At 40.9% G+C, this 15,944-nt stretch overlaps 1 protein-coding gene across 3 annotated transcripts in view; it reads right to left on the bottom strand.

The window, feature by feature from the left end:
- LOC122541771 (peroxidasin homolog) overlaps positions 1–15,944 on the bottom strand; it is a 245,554-nt gene that overhangs the window by 100,791 nt on the left and 128,819 nt on the right. For 2 of the 3 annotated variants that reach the window (XM_043678736.1, XM_043678754.1), the window contains exon 4: positions 186–257. The exons of the other annotated variant lie outside the window; for it this stretch is intronic. In XM_043678736.1, the coding sequence (XP_043534671.1) occupies positions 186–257 (72 nt within the window). The remainder of the gene's footprint in view (positions 1–185; positions 258–15,944) is intronic. 3 annotated transcript variants of the gene reach the window in all.

Raw genomic sequence — 15,944 nt, 5'->3', positions numbered from 1 at the left:
CCCAAAACTATCTTTCCAATTTTCAGTTACATTGTGCAAATGGGCCATGCAAAACATGCAGGTGCTGAGAATACAACTGGCTGAAGAAACTTTACTGGTAGATTGATTAAAAAAATCCAAGCATAAGATACTACAGAGATAAGACAATAAAATGGCAATGGAACACGAATAGCAAAGGCACTTACAGTTGTTCTAGAGAGACAAGTCCCTTAAATGCTTGCCTGTCAAGTGATTGGATTTCATTCTTGTACAAATAGCTGAAACAAGAAATAATCATTGGTATTAGTGACCTGGCCACCTACAGCACTCAAAAGGCATTCTGGCCATCCAAGCAGATGTTGTCTGTTGGTGGGTATGCAAAAGATAATATTTTTAATCGCCACTTAAACAGGTGCTGAAACTTATACAGAAACACTAACCTTTAAAAGGAACTTCAACCCAACTTAGACAGTGGCCTTCCAATCTGGTATTAATGGACCACTAAAATCAAAAGGAAAAACTGCAAAAGCTGGAAATCTTAAAATAAATACATAAAATCCAGGTAATACACATCGGCCAGTCATCATCTCCGATTAGAAACATAAAAACCGTGAGCAGGGGGATGGCCATGTTGACCATCAAACCTGCTCTGTCGTTCAAGAAGATCATGGCTGACCTTAGATGTCAATCTAACTTTCTTATCTTGATATTCTTGGCGTCCCAACAACGATCAATCTCAGCCTTAAAATTCCTTATTGAGAGAGCAGCCACATCTCTCTGGGGCCTTGAGGTCTGAGTCCCACCACACAGTAAAGAAACTGCTCTGCAGTTCAGTTCGAAATGACAAGCCCTTTATCCTGAGATTCATAACACCAGTTCTAAGCTCTCCAGCATCTCTCTTGTCAAGTCCTCTCAAAACTTGATGCATTTAAATGAGATTGCAAGTCACTCTTAAACTCTATTCTTCCCCACGTCCCAGAAAGCAGTCTAATGCTTTTTTTTGTTGTACCACTTCTAAAGCAAGTATCCTTCTTCAGGTAAGGTACACATTATTCCAGCTCTGGTCCCAGCAAAGCCATGCACAATTACAATGACACCTACTTTCTCTTTGCAAGAAATACCAATTTTCCTCCCTAACAGCTTCTTGTAACTGCAATCTAACTTGGATTTTTAGACAGTAACACCCAAATCCCTCTGAATACCAACATTTTCCATTTTACACCAGTTAAAATATTCTGGTACACACCATTCAGTGGGTTTTTCCATGATTTTATGTTTTACTTTCAGATGAATGGACTGACACACTTTTTGTTTAAAACAAACTCTGTTTCAACACAAGTTGATAGCATCACTATCCTGAATCTTGGATCAAGTGAGGGCAATCTGCCGATGAGGTTTATAGCATACATATTTAACATAAAAGGAATGTTCAAAGTGAACTGCACTGAAAAAATTAATATAACCGATACTACCATCTTTCCTGTAGTTCTCAAACAACAGCAAAGCAGAAGAGAGAGTAGAAAAATTCTGCACCAGTACGTCTTATCATGCAATACTCTACATCATACTGACAGGAAAGCCATACAATAGCAGAAATGGGGAAAAAAATATTTTTTGTGTAGAATGTCAAATTGAAGGAAGGTTGAGGAGGAACAACAGATAACGGCAATAAAGTAAAACACAATGAAGAAAAGGCCAATGATGTGGGGACACCAGTATTGTAATGGGATGGACAAAGTTAGAAGTCAGACAACACCAGGTATCGTCCAACAGGTTTATTTAAAATCAGAAACATACGAAGCATTGCTCCTATGTCAGGTGAAATGGAGGGAGGCACAGAATATATAGGCAAAGAGATAATGGCAATATAATTCCAGGTAATAAGAGTATGAACAGAGTGATGACAGGCTGAAAAACATGTCTTTGCCGGTCAATTAAGGCCGATTAGGTTATTTCAAAACTCATTCATACCTTAACAATGAAGGAAATGAGTCAATTTATTTTTTAAAAATCTGATAATTTGATTACCTTCCTAATAAATGGTTATTTGGAATGTGAATGAGATGTCATCAGCATAAAAACAGCATGAAAAAGTCTAACATACTTGGAACAAGAAGAAACTGCCACAGTAGTCAGACTTCCAGATTCCTTTCTTCCTGCACCTTTTACAACCCAAGCATTGTTGGTCTCAGTCCCGGCTACTCGAGCTGAATTGTTATCCTTCAGCTCTACTCTCCCAAATCCCTCAACAGTGATACAATACTTTCAATCTCCTCTTAGCCAAATCTTCTCTCTCTTTCCTTCCTGACCTTGCTCCATCCCCACCGCTACATCTTTCCTTATTCACTCTGACTTTCTCTCTCTCTCTCTCCATTTCTAACTCCCCGCACCTCTTGTTGGCATTTTGCTCCTTTTAAATCTTAATTTCTGTTCCTTTCCTTAAAGAGATATTATAACTCAGCCAGCAAGGTAAGTCAGAAGCATGAGTACATCGGAAAAGGTCTGGCTATCCACTCTATCTATGCCTCTCAACACCTTGTCCACCTCTATCAAGTCACCTCTCATCCTTCTTTGGTCCAATGAGAAAAGCCCTAGCTCAACCTTTCTTCAGAAGAAGCAGGCAGTACTAACAACACTTTTGATTACCATTGACCAAGTCATTTCATGAAATTATGCCAGGGTTAGCACTTTTCATTGAGTTGTGGACCCACACTTGCACTGTGAGATAATCAGAGTCAGATAGGACAAAAACCTTTCGCCCCAATCCTCACAAATGTAGAGCCGCTAGGCTGGGTGACATCGAGAAGACGACTGCACTGGGAGGCATCACAAAGTGTGAGGATAGCCATGCTAATATCAACCGAGTATATCCATTGACTGGTTGAACTGGTAGAGGATGCAGGGAAAGTTGGACCAGACTTGAGGTGTGTACGTTGAGTCATAACTCAGTGCGCAACACAAGGTTAATAATAAGCAAAGAAGGATGATTGTCAGAACAGGGGACAGGAATGATAGGTGTACCCCAAACAATAGCTTCAGATATCCCAGACCAAATCAAGAGAAAATAATCAAGTAGACACAGGACTGATTTTTCCAAATTTTTCAGCAATGGCTTTTTGGGGAGATTCAGAGTCTGCTATGGTCCATTTCGACTTTTCTCAAGCAATCTTCTGCTTTTCAGCTCGTTAAGTAAGCAACTGGCCTTTCCAGCACTAGGATCATGGAATCGTGTGGCAAGAACAGTAAAAACGTTCAGCATAACCGAGATATACAATCATTTTTAAACACCAGCTGCAGAGCATTTCTCAAGCTGCAAGCTAGGAGCTGCTCTCCATTCTGTGAATCTGCACAGTAATCCTGCAAAAAATTCCCCAGAAATGTAAGTTATCTCCACAGTTCACCCCGTATGAACCTGGAATTGCTGGTGTGATGGAAAAGAGACCGCTGCTTTCTCTTGCTAACTGACAAAGGAGCCCATGCCTTCGACTCCGCACATAGGAAAAAGGTTGTGGTTGTTGGAAGTCAGTCATCTCAGCTCCACGACACGCTGCAGGAGTTCCTCAGGGTAGTCTGCTTGGCCCGACCATCTTCAGCTACTTCATCAATAACCTTCCTCCAATAAAGTCATAAGTGGGGACCTTTGCCAATGATTGCAGAGTGTTCAGCATCAATTGCAACTTCACATATTGAAGCAGTCCATATTCGAATACAACATGATCTGGACACTATCCAGGCTTGGGCTGACAAGTGACAAGCAAACTTGGGAGCACACAAATGCTAGACAATGACCATTTCCAATAACAGGTCATCTAACCATCGCCATAGAGTCATAGAGATGTACAGCATGGAAACAGACCCTTCAGTCCAGCCTGTCCATGCCGACCAGATATCCCAACCCAATCTAGTCCCACCTGCCTGCACCCGGCCCATATCCCTCCAAACCCTTCCTATTCATATACCCATCCAAATGCCTCTTAAATGCTGCAATTGTACCAGCCTCCATCACATCCTCTGGCAGCTCATTCCATACACGCACCACCCTCTGCTTGAAAAAGTTGCCCCTTAGGTCTCTTTTACATCTTTCCCCTCTCATTCTAAACCACTTCCCATTCAATGGTGTAGGCATCAATGAATACCCCACCATCAACATGCTGTGGGTTACTTTCACAAGAAACTCAACTGGACTTGCCACAGTCATCATACGATGAGGTCAGAGGTTAGGAATCCTGCAGCAGGCAACTCACCTCCTGGCTGCCAAAGCCTGTCACCATCAAGGCACAAGTTCAGACTGATAAGATACACCCCACTTGCTAAGATGGGTACAGCTCCAACAACATTCAAGAAGCCTGATACCATCTAGAATAAAGCAGCCCGCTTGATTGACATCATATCTACAAGCATCCACTCCCTCCATCATCAATGCTCAGATGCAGCAGTACATACTATCTACAAAATGCACTGTCAATATTCACCAGTGTGTGTCTGCGTGTGTGTGTGTGTGTCTCTCTCTACAAGATGCACTGTAAACATTCACCAAAGACTCTTAGGCAGCACCTTCCAAGCCCATGACCACTCCATTTATAAGATCAAGAGCAGCAGATACACAAGAACAACTCTATTACCTGCAAGTTCCCCTCCATCCACTCACCACCCGACTTGGAAATATACTGCCGCTCGTTCACTGTCACTGGGTCAAAATCCTGGAATTGCCTCTCTAAGGACATAAAGGCATGTGGACCGTTTCAAGAAGGCAGCTCACTACCATCTACTCTCGGGCAACAAATGGTCAATAAATGCTGACCTGCCAGTGATACCAGTATCCCACAAGTGAATATGTAAAAGCAGGTCATGCTTGAGTGAGATAGAGGCCCAATTCAGTGTAGTGTCCCAGGTGAAACACAACACACAGCAATGTAAGGGAGACGTTCATAATCGTCTGTTCTCTAAGTGTCACTATCGTCTCCCTGCTACCTCCAAACTCACGTAGGCACCAGTAACTCGAACTGTACCACTGCACACTCATCTCACCACAGATGCTAGACAACAACCCTCATCATTCCATGCATCAAAATCAAACAAGGGCTCCCACTTCCTTACCCGCCCAAACTACAAACCCTTCTTGCTCTCTGCATTTCCTGTTCGCTCACTTCTTTACTTCTCCTGCATCACCATTGATGGGCCTTCCATCTACTTCCACCACACTAAAACAGCCCAAGAAAAACTGACCCAATCCTGGGCTGATGTCTCCTAGCACTGCCATCGGTTGTCCATGGCCTGCAGCACTGAGTGTGGCTGACCATTCGGACTGGAATCAGACAAGCCCCTGACTGACTAGAGTTACCTTTAATCCCACTAAGGATTAATTCTTTTGCCTCTCCAGGATGACCACTTCCTTACAGTCTGTTTGCAGTGTAAGCTTTTGATACCTGCTGTAAATCTGACATTCCAGCAGTACGTGGCCATTCAGCAACACGTCCATCCCCCTGACCATTCAGTGCTCCAACCCATGACAAGCTGCCTACTTTTAGCTCAATGTCAAAAATCAATACAAGGCACAGAGCCGAGCAGCTTCTAAATAAGCACAAAGTCAGTGCGTGCTAAGAAATTAAGCTCAGAGCCATCAAATGTATTCTGTGTAAATACAAGAAATTTGTGCATGTTCCTGTGGGCAATACAAACCTGGTAGAAACATGCAAGGCATAAGAGTCCCTGAGCTCCAATGAGGAGGGTTGAAGTACAGTGTGTATTGTACTGAAAGCAGTCATGATAATGTGGTAGGGTTGGTGGTCTGTTAAGGTTTCATTGCATGAAGGAAGGTTAGATGAGGATGGTGTCCATGGAGCATTCAGGTAAATAGTGGAGCACAGTGTAGGCTGGAGAAGCAAGTGGTGAAATGCAGTTGCCTGGTAACTGCTCAGTCTTTCATGTCAGGAACTGGTGTCATCTGGTTTCTCACTGAAGGGGAGAATTGGGAGCGAGAGATGACGCGAATTAGCTAACAAAAAGATGCAAATGTGTGGAAATATAACAATCACTGCTCAATAACGAAATTCAGAGCTTGCTTAAATCCCAAGGAGAAAAAAATTGGAAACTTTATATTTGACATCTACGGTCTCATTTTTCCATTTTCTATTTTTGGACAACTTTTCCCAACTTTCTCACTGTTGCCTACATTGTTCAAGGTAACATAACATTCTGACAAAGTCCAGGAAACACTGCCATCAAGAGCTTGGATTTGGTGTTGAAAAGGTAATTAAGGCCTGGGCCATGCTACTTTATAAGAAAGAAAAATGCAGCATTATGACACAATAAGTTTGTTCTCCTGAAGCATAAAATCAAGCAAAACTTGAGCTTAATTCAAACACATCTCGTGATTAACTGTATTTTATCACAGTACACCAAAAGCTATGTGTATTTCACATTGAAAATTCAGAGCTCCACAAAAATCCCAAACTGGTAAAATAAGCAATAGATTAGTACTATCTGAAAAAGATTTAGGACAGTTGGGGGATGAGATCTGACCATGGCAACTGTAACCAATCAGGCCGTTTTGGAATACATTCATTTCGCTCATTCCAGAGCACCACAAGGTTACTTGTGTTCCAGGCCAGGGAGATATTACCCAAAAGCACATTTCAGCTGTCACTTGGCTTTATGACAACAGATATTCATCACTTCCATTAACCACATTACTGTGACAGATCGAGCCGATTTTCTACATGACATTCAACTCTGGATCCATCAAAATTCCCTCCCGCTTAATGTTGGCAATCCTCTGCTTAAATGCATTTGCTTCCAGTCTCAACTCCATCTCCATATGTTTCCGTTGTAGGTTTTGCCACATGACAATTGCTTGATTTGTTACTATTATCCAATTGTTTACAGCAAAGACTTACTTTGGTCTCTGTGACGAGAATATAAAAGCAGGGCTGAGCTTCTGAGGTTTTATAAGGCTCTGGTCAGACCACATTTAGAGTATTGTGAGCAATTTTGGTCCCCATACCTCAGGGAAGACGTATTAGCCTTGGAGCACGTCCAGAAGAGATTCTCAATAGTGATCCCAGGACTGAAAGGTTTAACTGAGGAATGCTTGAGGGCTCTGAGAGTATACTCAATGGAGTTTAGAAAGATGAGGGGAGAGCTGGTTGAAACTTACAGAATGCTGAATGGTCTGGACAGATTAGATGTTGAGAAAATGTTTCCATTGGTAGGAGAGACAAGGACCTGAGGAAACAGCTTCAGAGTAAAGGGAAGACCCTTTAGAATAGAAATAAGGAGAAACTTCTTTAGCCAGAGAGTGGTGAATCTGTGGGAATTCACTGTCACAGAAGGCTGTGGAGGCCAGGTCTTTGAATATATTTAAAACAGTGTAGGTAAGCTCTTGATTGTCAAGGGATTCAAAGATTATGGGGAGAAAGTGGGAAAGTGGGATTGAAAAACCTATCAGCCATGATCGAACGGTGGAGCAGACCTGATGGACTGAATGCCTAAATTCTGCTCCAATGTCTTATGGTCTTAAGAACCAAGAGATTGTGGGAGAAGCAAAGATATATGAGAGAAATGGCAGAGTATTGGAAATGAATGTCAATCAAAGAATGGAGTAGCAACAAAGTAGAAAGAAATAATGAATCTGAGAAAGACAAAGACTCAAACATCTGGATATTCCATGCTTCCACCTTGGTCTGTTTTCATTCGTGGACCACCTAAAATAGGTCAAGTGGCTTGTCAGTTGCCTGCCACCTTTACCTGATATCACCCACACACTACAGGTATGGGTAGCTGCTAAAATCCACTCTTTCTCACCATATGTAATTAAATAATTAACAGTCAACTGAACTTGTACAAAGCTCAACTGACCATCCGTCTTATCCCCCCACCCCCCCCACTAATATTACCCTGCACATGCTGTAATATGATGGTCGTGGGCAATCTTTTTCCCTAAAACCTTTTAAAATGGCAGGAAGGTACTCTTAGCCTATCAGTTCAAATCACCCCTCGAAAAAATAGTACACCCATCTTCCTTTCTACCTTCACTGCCTTTAAAACCCTTCCACATCCAACACCGAAAACCACCCCCCTTTAGCTGCAAAGAAAGCGGCCCTTCTTAAAGCCCCTCCAACTTACCTGGATGGAGATTCATTGGATTTTTCCTTAACCTGCCTGCAGTGCCAGCAGTGGCCACTACAAAACTGTGGCACTACCAGTTAATCAGTTTGGCCAGCAGCTCCTCAGGGTGGACTTCATCCACAGTGAAGCAGCAGAGGACTCACTCTGAACTAATTTAGCCCGCCCTCAGTATTAGGTGGCTGTGAAGCAGGCTTGTTTCTTGTCTGTCATCTTGCCCGTATATATATCTACTTTAGAGTGAACATTTGATTTGATTTATTGTAGTCATATGGATCTAAATACAGTGAAAAGCTTTGTTTTGTGAGCAGTATAGGCAGACCATAGCAAGTAAGGACAAACAGATCATAAGGTGCTTAGATAGTGTGAGGTATGCAGGTTTCTCCACAGAAGGTGCGCAATCTAAGATCGACATTAACAAGGCCAACATTATTGTAGTTAATGAGTCCATTCATCTCATAACAGCAGGGAAGATGCTGTTCTTGAACCTGTTAGCGCATGCGTTCAAGCTTCTGTATCATCTGCCTGACGGAAGAGATTGTCGCAAGAAAAGCAAGACCTGAACGCTTAAGGAAAACCAGTAAAGTTAGCGTACAAGATAACTGAACAGGTATACACAGATTGAGGGAAATTGTAAAGAAGACTGAATGACTTGATAGAGAAACAAGTAATAATACAAAGAATACAAAGAATAATACAAAGAAGTAATACAAAGAAAGCAAGACCAAGGAAAACGGGCATTGGTGATAAAATGAGACTGGGAAGGTTTCTTAGCATGATCAAAAAGCAATGGTAACCTATTTGATGAATGATCACTTGGGCCAGAGAAACTGGCTAATAATTTAGGTACGCAAACAAAAATATTTAAATCATATGGAGAGTGAAAAAGAGATTAATCTGTCTATTAATTTTTAAGAGCTATTTGAAGAATGCATATAATTGGAGCACACAGAACTTCTGCTTGAGTTAATTATTTGATATCACACTCGAGAATGAGGAGTGTGCTCAAACCGGATACCATCTCATTGCTGCATAATTTGGTCACTTTGGAAAATAGTTGTGCAGTTCCATGCTTTTCACAATCGTTTGATGATGATATCTGTAATTGCAATTGCAGCATCAGACCCTCTCGATGTATTGCGACTGTCTCTTTAAATTGAGATTGAAATGAAGGAGGTCACATGATTGTTCTGAAGCCTGCCGAATAACAGGCATGGGTGATGGGTGCTGTTCAACATTAAGGTAAACCCCAAGTTGTTTGCTGGAAAGAGAGTGTAAAGTGTTCACACTTAGAAGTTTTGCACCAGTTATTTGTGCTTACAGCAATTAGACCGCAAGTCTCCAACTTCAAGAAGGATATTGAGAATGGTTAAATTATTATATGTCAAACTATAGTCAATTACTTTCATGGTACAATAGAACGGAAGACGAAAGAACAGCGAGTCAGACACAGGCAGTCTGTCAGGATCCAAGAGAAAAGAGAACAGCAAGGGTCTGAACCTTTCAACAGTTTGCTGTGCAGGAATGAGAGTGAGAGTTTTGCCCTCGACTGAAAAGACCAAATTCATGATCAAGCTGGAAAACTTGCCTCGTTTCCATGAGAGGGAGAATCAAAGGAAAACCTGCACTGCGAAAGACTGTTTTGGGGTCACAATGACCAGGCTAAGAGAGGGAAGAAATGGAAGTTTACTCTCAACTTCAGGAGTCATAGAAATGAGTAGCACAGAAACAGACCCATTGGTCCAACTTGTCCATGTTGACCAGATATCCCAACCCAATCTAGTCCTAGCCGCCAGCACCCGGCCCATATCCCGCTAAACCCTTCTTATTCAAAGACCCATCCTGATGTCTTTTAAATGTAGCAATTGTACCAACCTCCACCACTTCCTCTGCAGCTCATTCCATACATGCACAACACTCCATGAAAAAGTTGCCTCTTAGGCCCCTTTTATATCTTTCCCCACCGTAAATCTATGTCCTCTAGTTCTGGACTCCCCAACCCCGGGAAACAAATTTCTCTACTTATCCTATCCTTGCCCCTCATGATTTTATAAACCTCTACAAGGTCACCTTCTCAGCCTCCGACGCTCCAGAGAAAACAGCCCCAGCCTATTCAACACCTCTCCCTATAACTCAAATCCTCCAATCCTGGCAACCTCCATATAAATCTTTTATGAACCCTTTCAAGTTTCACAACATCCTTCCAATGGGAAGGAAACCAGAATTGCACGCAATATTCCAAAAATGGCCTAACTAATGTCCTATACAGCTGCAACATGACCTACCAACCTCTGTACTCAATGTTCTGATCAATAGAGGAAAGCATAGCAAATGCCTTCTTCACTGTCCTAACTATCTGTGACTTGACTTTCAAGGAGCTATGAACCCTCACTCCAAGGTCTTTTTGTTCAGCAACATGCCTTAGGACTTTACAATGAAGTGTACAAGTCCTGCTAAGATTTGCTTTTCCAAAATACAGCACCTCACATTTATCTAAATTATACTCCATCTACCTCTCTTCAGCCCATTGGCCCATTTGATCAAGATCACATTGTACTCTGAGGTAACCTTCTTCACTGTTACCTCCACTACACCTCCAATTTTGGTTTCATCTGTAAACTTACTAAGCTTGAGTTCATCTGCCTTCCCTGTTGGCCCCTTGCATTGAAATAAATGCAGTTTAACTTATTAGTCTTACCTTGTCCATGCCTGCCCTGCCTGTTTGACTCGCTTCTGTACTCAGCTGTACCAGTCTCAGATTGATCTTTTTCCTCACTATCTCCCTGTGTCCCACCACCCAACCTTACAAGTTTAAATCTTCCTGAGCAGTTCTAGCAAATCTCCCTGCCAGTATATTAGCCACCTTCCAATTCAGGTGCAATCTGTCCTTCTTGTACAGGTCACTTCTACTCCAGAAGAAATTCCAACGATATAATAATGTGAACCCTTCTCCCATACACCAGCTCCTCAGCCATGCATTTATCTGCTTTATCCTCCTATTCCTACCCTCACTAGCTCGTAGAACTGGGAGTAATCCAGATATTACTACCTTTGACGACTCCCTTTTAAGTTCCTGCCTAACTTTCTGTATCCTCCCTTGAGAATTTCATCCTTTTCCCTTTCTATGTCATTGGTTCCAATATGTACAATGACCTCCTGCTGGCCTCTCTCCCCTTTGAGAACATTCTACACCCTCTCTGAGATATCCTTGATCGTGGCACCAGGGAGGCAACATACGATTCTAACTTTTCGCTGCTGTCCACAGAAATGTCTGTCTGTGCCTCTGGCTAGAGAGTCTCCAATCAAATTGATCGCTTGGAGCCTGACAGGCCCCTCATTACATTAGAGCCTGTCTTGAAAACAGAAACCTGGCTGATCATGCCACATTCCACTGAGAGTCCATCAGCTCTTATGTTTTCTATAACAGCATACTTGTTTGAAATGGGGAAAGCCACAGAAAACTCCTGCACTAGCTGCCTCCCTCTCCTCCCTTTCTTGGCAGTAAGCCATCGACCTGACTCTATCTGTAGATTTTCTCCCTTCCTATAACTGCCATCTATCACACGGCCGGTTCTTGTAAATTCCTCATTGCATCTAACTGTTGTGTCAACTGACCCATTCGATCTGATAGGATTCGCAACCAAAGACACTTCCTGCAGATATCATCATCAGTAACATGTACACTCTCCCGAAACTCCCACATCTGACAGGAAGAGCATTTAACTGTACTAAAGGCCATCTTTGCTCCTTCACAATCTAGACCCAGAAAATAGCACCACCTTATTACCCTAAAAAATGCACTGCTCCAGGCTAACTTAATACTTATGGCTATATTTTTAAAATTTCATCAAGAGACTGAACTCAATAAAACATATCAAGAAAGAACCCACTCGACTCAGCAAGGCTACACTCAAAAACTATTCACTTATCTGTTCCTGTGTTGTGAGCTGTCCCACACAGATTCCTCCAAGATCAGTTGTGAATTTCACGGTTTGTTAAGTTTTGTTTGGATGCACTCCGATGTCCAGAGATACATAAATTCAAACAGCGAAGGCAGTCACTGCATAGGTCCACTGCTGTGTCAGTTAGCAGTGTGGGTTTCTTTCTCTCTCTCTCCACTGCTGTGTCAGTTAGCAGTGTGGGTTTCTTTCTCTCTCTCTCTCTCTCGCCTTCACTAACCATGTGCTGCCTATTGTCTATTATTCTCCCTTTTAAAAGTGCCATTGTTTTGACTTTTTTTCTCTGAAGTTCCAAAACAATGCAGCAGCATAAAAAAAATAGTAATTGCTGTTCTTAGAATTTGAGGACATCACCTCCAACACCTAAACTACCTCAAAAAAGGTGCAGCCTGTTACAATCAGAACTTTTACTCGTCTTCCACTTCGGATGACCCAGAACACTTTGGACCTGGTCCAAAACGTTTGAAAATTAACTTCAGGACAGCATAAAAGAATACCCATTTGTTAAAAAGGGAAAGTTCTGTTCTATTCTTTAAAACATAAGTTGTCTACAAAGGTAGTGTTTAGTCCAAGTGCTTTTACTCTGTTTGCTGCAGCAAAAGCCTTAAAAAGGGGAAAGCTTGCTGTGTTATCCTTTCAGCGACCAACTGGAGTTTTGAATTCCTCTTTTTAAACTTATTGGGCTCAACGTGGAATCTAACAAAAATTTGCAATGCTTCAATGAAATAATTGTTGAACACAACAGATCTGCTTATCAATGGAAAATGTTAAGCAATGGGAAATCCTAAAGATGGAAAGTATATTTTAAATCTTAAGTCTGGTCACCATTTACAAATACATAATCAGTTCAATTTTGCTGGTAAATGGAGTGCGTTGATTGAATGTGTTTTTTATGTGCAAAGCAGCCTGCAATTTCAAAAGCTGCAAGATTTGAATCTTAGAACTTACTTTTTGATTCATATTGTTGTGCCATTTGCTTCACACTAAAGGTACCTTACCGTGTTTATTTTAGGAGTTTGCTAGATTTGCATTTTAACTACCTAATAAATGTACATCAGCAAATAAAGTCATAGAGTCTTATGGCATAAAAACAAGCCCTTCAACCCACCATGTCTATGCTGCCTAAGTTAAAACTCACACAACACCACGTTATAGTGCAACAGCTTGATACCCATGAGGTAGGCTTCAACTGGGACCTTGGATTCATGCCATATTACAGGTGACCCCTTTACACGATACACTCTCACACAAACACTCAAAGACAAGCACACACTCTTACATGCTCACACTATTGCAAATGGCAGAACACACAAGTGTATAAAACTGAATGGCAGAAACAGATCAGCTGGACCATCAAGAGTGCTCTGTACCTCCTGATGGCTTCAATATTTTGTCTAAACAGGTCCCATTTCATGCTGAACATGGAAACTGAGGCTGTGTCAGACTGAAGGAGCACAATTATCTCAGAGTATTGCAGAGTTTAAGGAAGAAGGTACACAGATGGAGAGAGGTGAGGTCATGAGAGGACAGAAAACAAGGGTGAGAACTCTAAAAGCATCTTAACTGGAAAAATTAAAATGGCAATTGGTGAAAATACAGATCTTTTATAAGATTTCTGACTGGGCAATTTGAAAAACTAAGAATTGGTCAACTCAGTCTTCTCATTTGTGGCGAGTGAATGGAATTGCAGTCCATAGTGTTATTTTGTCTAGAAGTTATTTTAATAATTCCACAGTACAAGTATAATTTAAAGTGGACACAAGAAATTTTGAAAATCTCATTGGCATGACTGACATGAGTACTGAAAGCCAAAGAAAAAATTATAATAATTAGGGTACAGTCCTTAGTCTTTCACCTGATGTCCAAATGATATGTAAATCTATCAATTTTACAACATAAATCTGACATCCAGGTTTCTTTGATAACCTAAACTATATTTCTTTTTTTTCTATTCAAAAAGGAGGCAAAGCTTATTAGCACAAATTGAAATAAGACAGTTTAAATAGTCACCCTTCTAAATAGCCTAACTCACACCTGTGTCTCTGCATATATTAACTTGACAAAGAATGTTGCCCAAATAATTATTGATTTGTGAAGTAAGGATAAAATATGAAATAGTACAAATGGCTATCATTCTGGCCTTCTAGCATACAAAGACACTTGTCACTAGGCATGAGGTTGTCACTGGGACCATTTCAGAAGTTGCTTGTTTAGGTGATGTCAAGAACAATACTTCTCGAAGCTTCTCAGGAGAATTGCTGTGTGCATGTTTATCAGATCTCACACTGGCTTTTCCAAATTTTTTTTCAAAACAGGTGAACTGAAATGGCGACTTTATTCAGGCTACATACCAATCACCTCTTCCACACAATATGTTAAAAAAAGCAAAACTCCCACAGCCATAAACCAGATGCTACTTCTCTGTAAACAATTCCAAGGAGTTCTATAGTCTATAAAGCTCCAGATGTTTACATAGCTTAATTGTCTCTTCCAGTAAGTTTAAAAAAAATTCAGTGTCTTTCCAGCTTTTCTTTGAAAAAAGCCTCCTCAGTTTTGAACAATGAACAAATATTCATAATTATTTCATCAAGGAGTTGTTAAAAAGATGGTAGTATCTTCCTACCACCTCTAACCTTGGAGGAATTAAACACTATTTTCAAACAGTGTTTCATGACAAAGTGTGGACATAAACGCAAAGTATGAAAAGCCATATTTAAAAACTCATTTTCATCACTCATTATATGTAACAAATGTTACTCTGCCAAGAACCATCTTGACAATCAGAGAATTCAAAGGTAAACTTTAAACATAATATTGGCAATTACATTATTTTTCTTCAGTCATAATGTGGACAAGCTTTAAGTGACAGGGTTGCAATAGTAAACTTCCTGAAAATAGAATGCCATAATTTCTTTTCATTTTTCCACAAAGTGTAAATGATTATGACTAGCGTCACCTTCTAGATATGGCAGACATACAAATCAAAATGTTTAGAAGCAAGTTGCAATCTTAGAGTTAGTTTTTTTCATTGTAAAGTATCTCTTCTGATGTTGACTTGGCTCTTTTGGAAACTCTCTGTACCAAGACCATAGCTACCCTCTGGTCACTCGCAATTGTTATCTTGAAGGGCCCAGTGAGGCCTCAGGCAGTGAATTATTGGCCTAAGGATCTCATTGCTGGCCTCTACCTTTAGTGTTCACATTCAACAGTCCAAGACAAATTGCTTTACTATCACAAGTTTAATATCATTCTGCCCAGGCTGCTTCTGCAAGCTCTGAAATAATTCTCTCTGTAAGCCACAGGGACCAAATTATTAGCACAGAGAATTTTTCTTTTGCTTTCTCCATCTATAGAAACCTCTTCAGAAAGCACAACAAACTTTGAGTGCTGTCAAAAAGCCTGCACTGCCTGAGCAGTGTTCAGTTTTCTTTTTGCAACCTCCTCTGTTTAGCCATTTTTGTTTAGAAATGAAAAATGCCTGTGTGTCCTTTCCCTCAAACTCTAGAAATATTAGCAGCTCATCACTTGACCCTAAGTTGGATTCAGATCCGTCCTCATCGGAGGTTGATTAGAGACAAGTACACCCATCTTTTTCAAATTGCAGCCTTTTAAGGCAGTATTCCTAGAATCTCAACCTCTCTATCTCTGATCTCTCTTCTTTTTATTTTTGTTCTACTCTCAGCTTCTTAAATGCACTCTCCTTTTCCATTTTCACTGTCTGAAGTATCCTTTCTTCTGCTTCTTTCTAAGTTTTACTATTTCCAATCCTCTTTGCTGTTCAAGTCTGCACACAGGCAGTCTCCAGGTTATCAGTGGGTATCATTCTTGAGTACAGTTGGAACACAATACAACATAAAACAGCTGAGCCTAAGTACAAGAAAA

This window comes from Chiloscyllium plagiosum, chromosome 3 (genome assembly GCF_004010195.1).
Source record: "Chiloscyllium plagiosum isolate BGI_BamShark_2017 chromosome 3, ASM401019v2, whole genome shotgun sequence".
Taxonomy (NCBI): Eukaryota; Metazoa; Chordata; class Chondrichthyes; order Orectolobiformes; family Hemiscylliidae; genus Chiloscyllium; species Chiloscyllium plagiosum.
The sequence above is the reverse complement of the archived record's forward strand: the minus strand, read 5'-3'. Positions and strand labels throughout refer to the sequence as shown.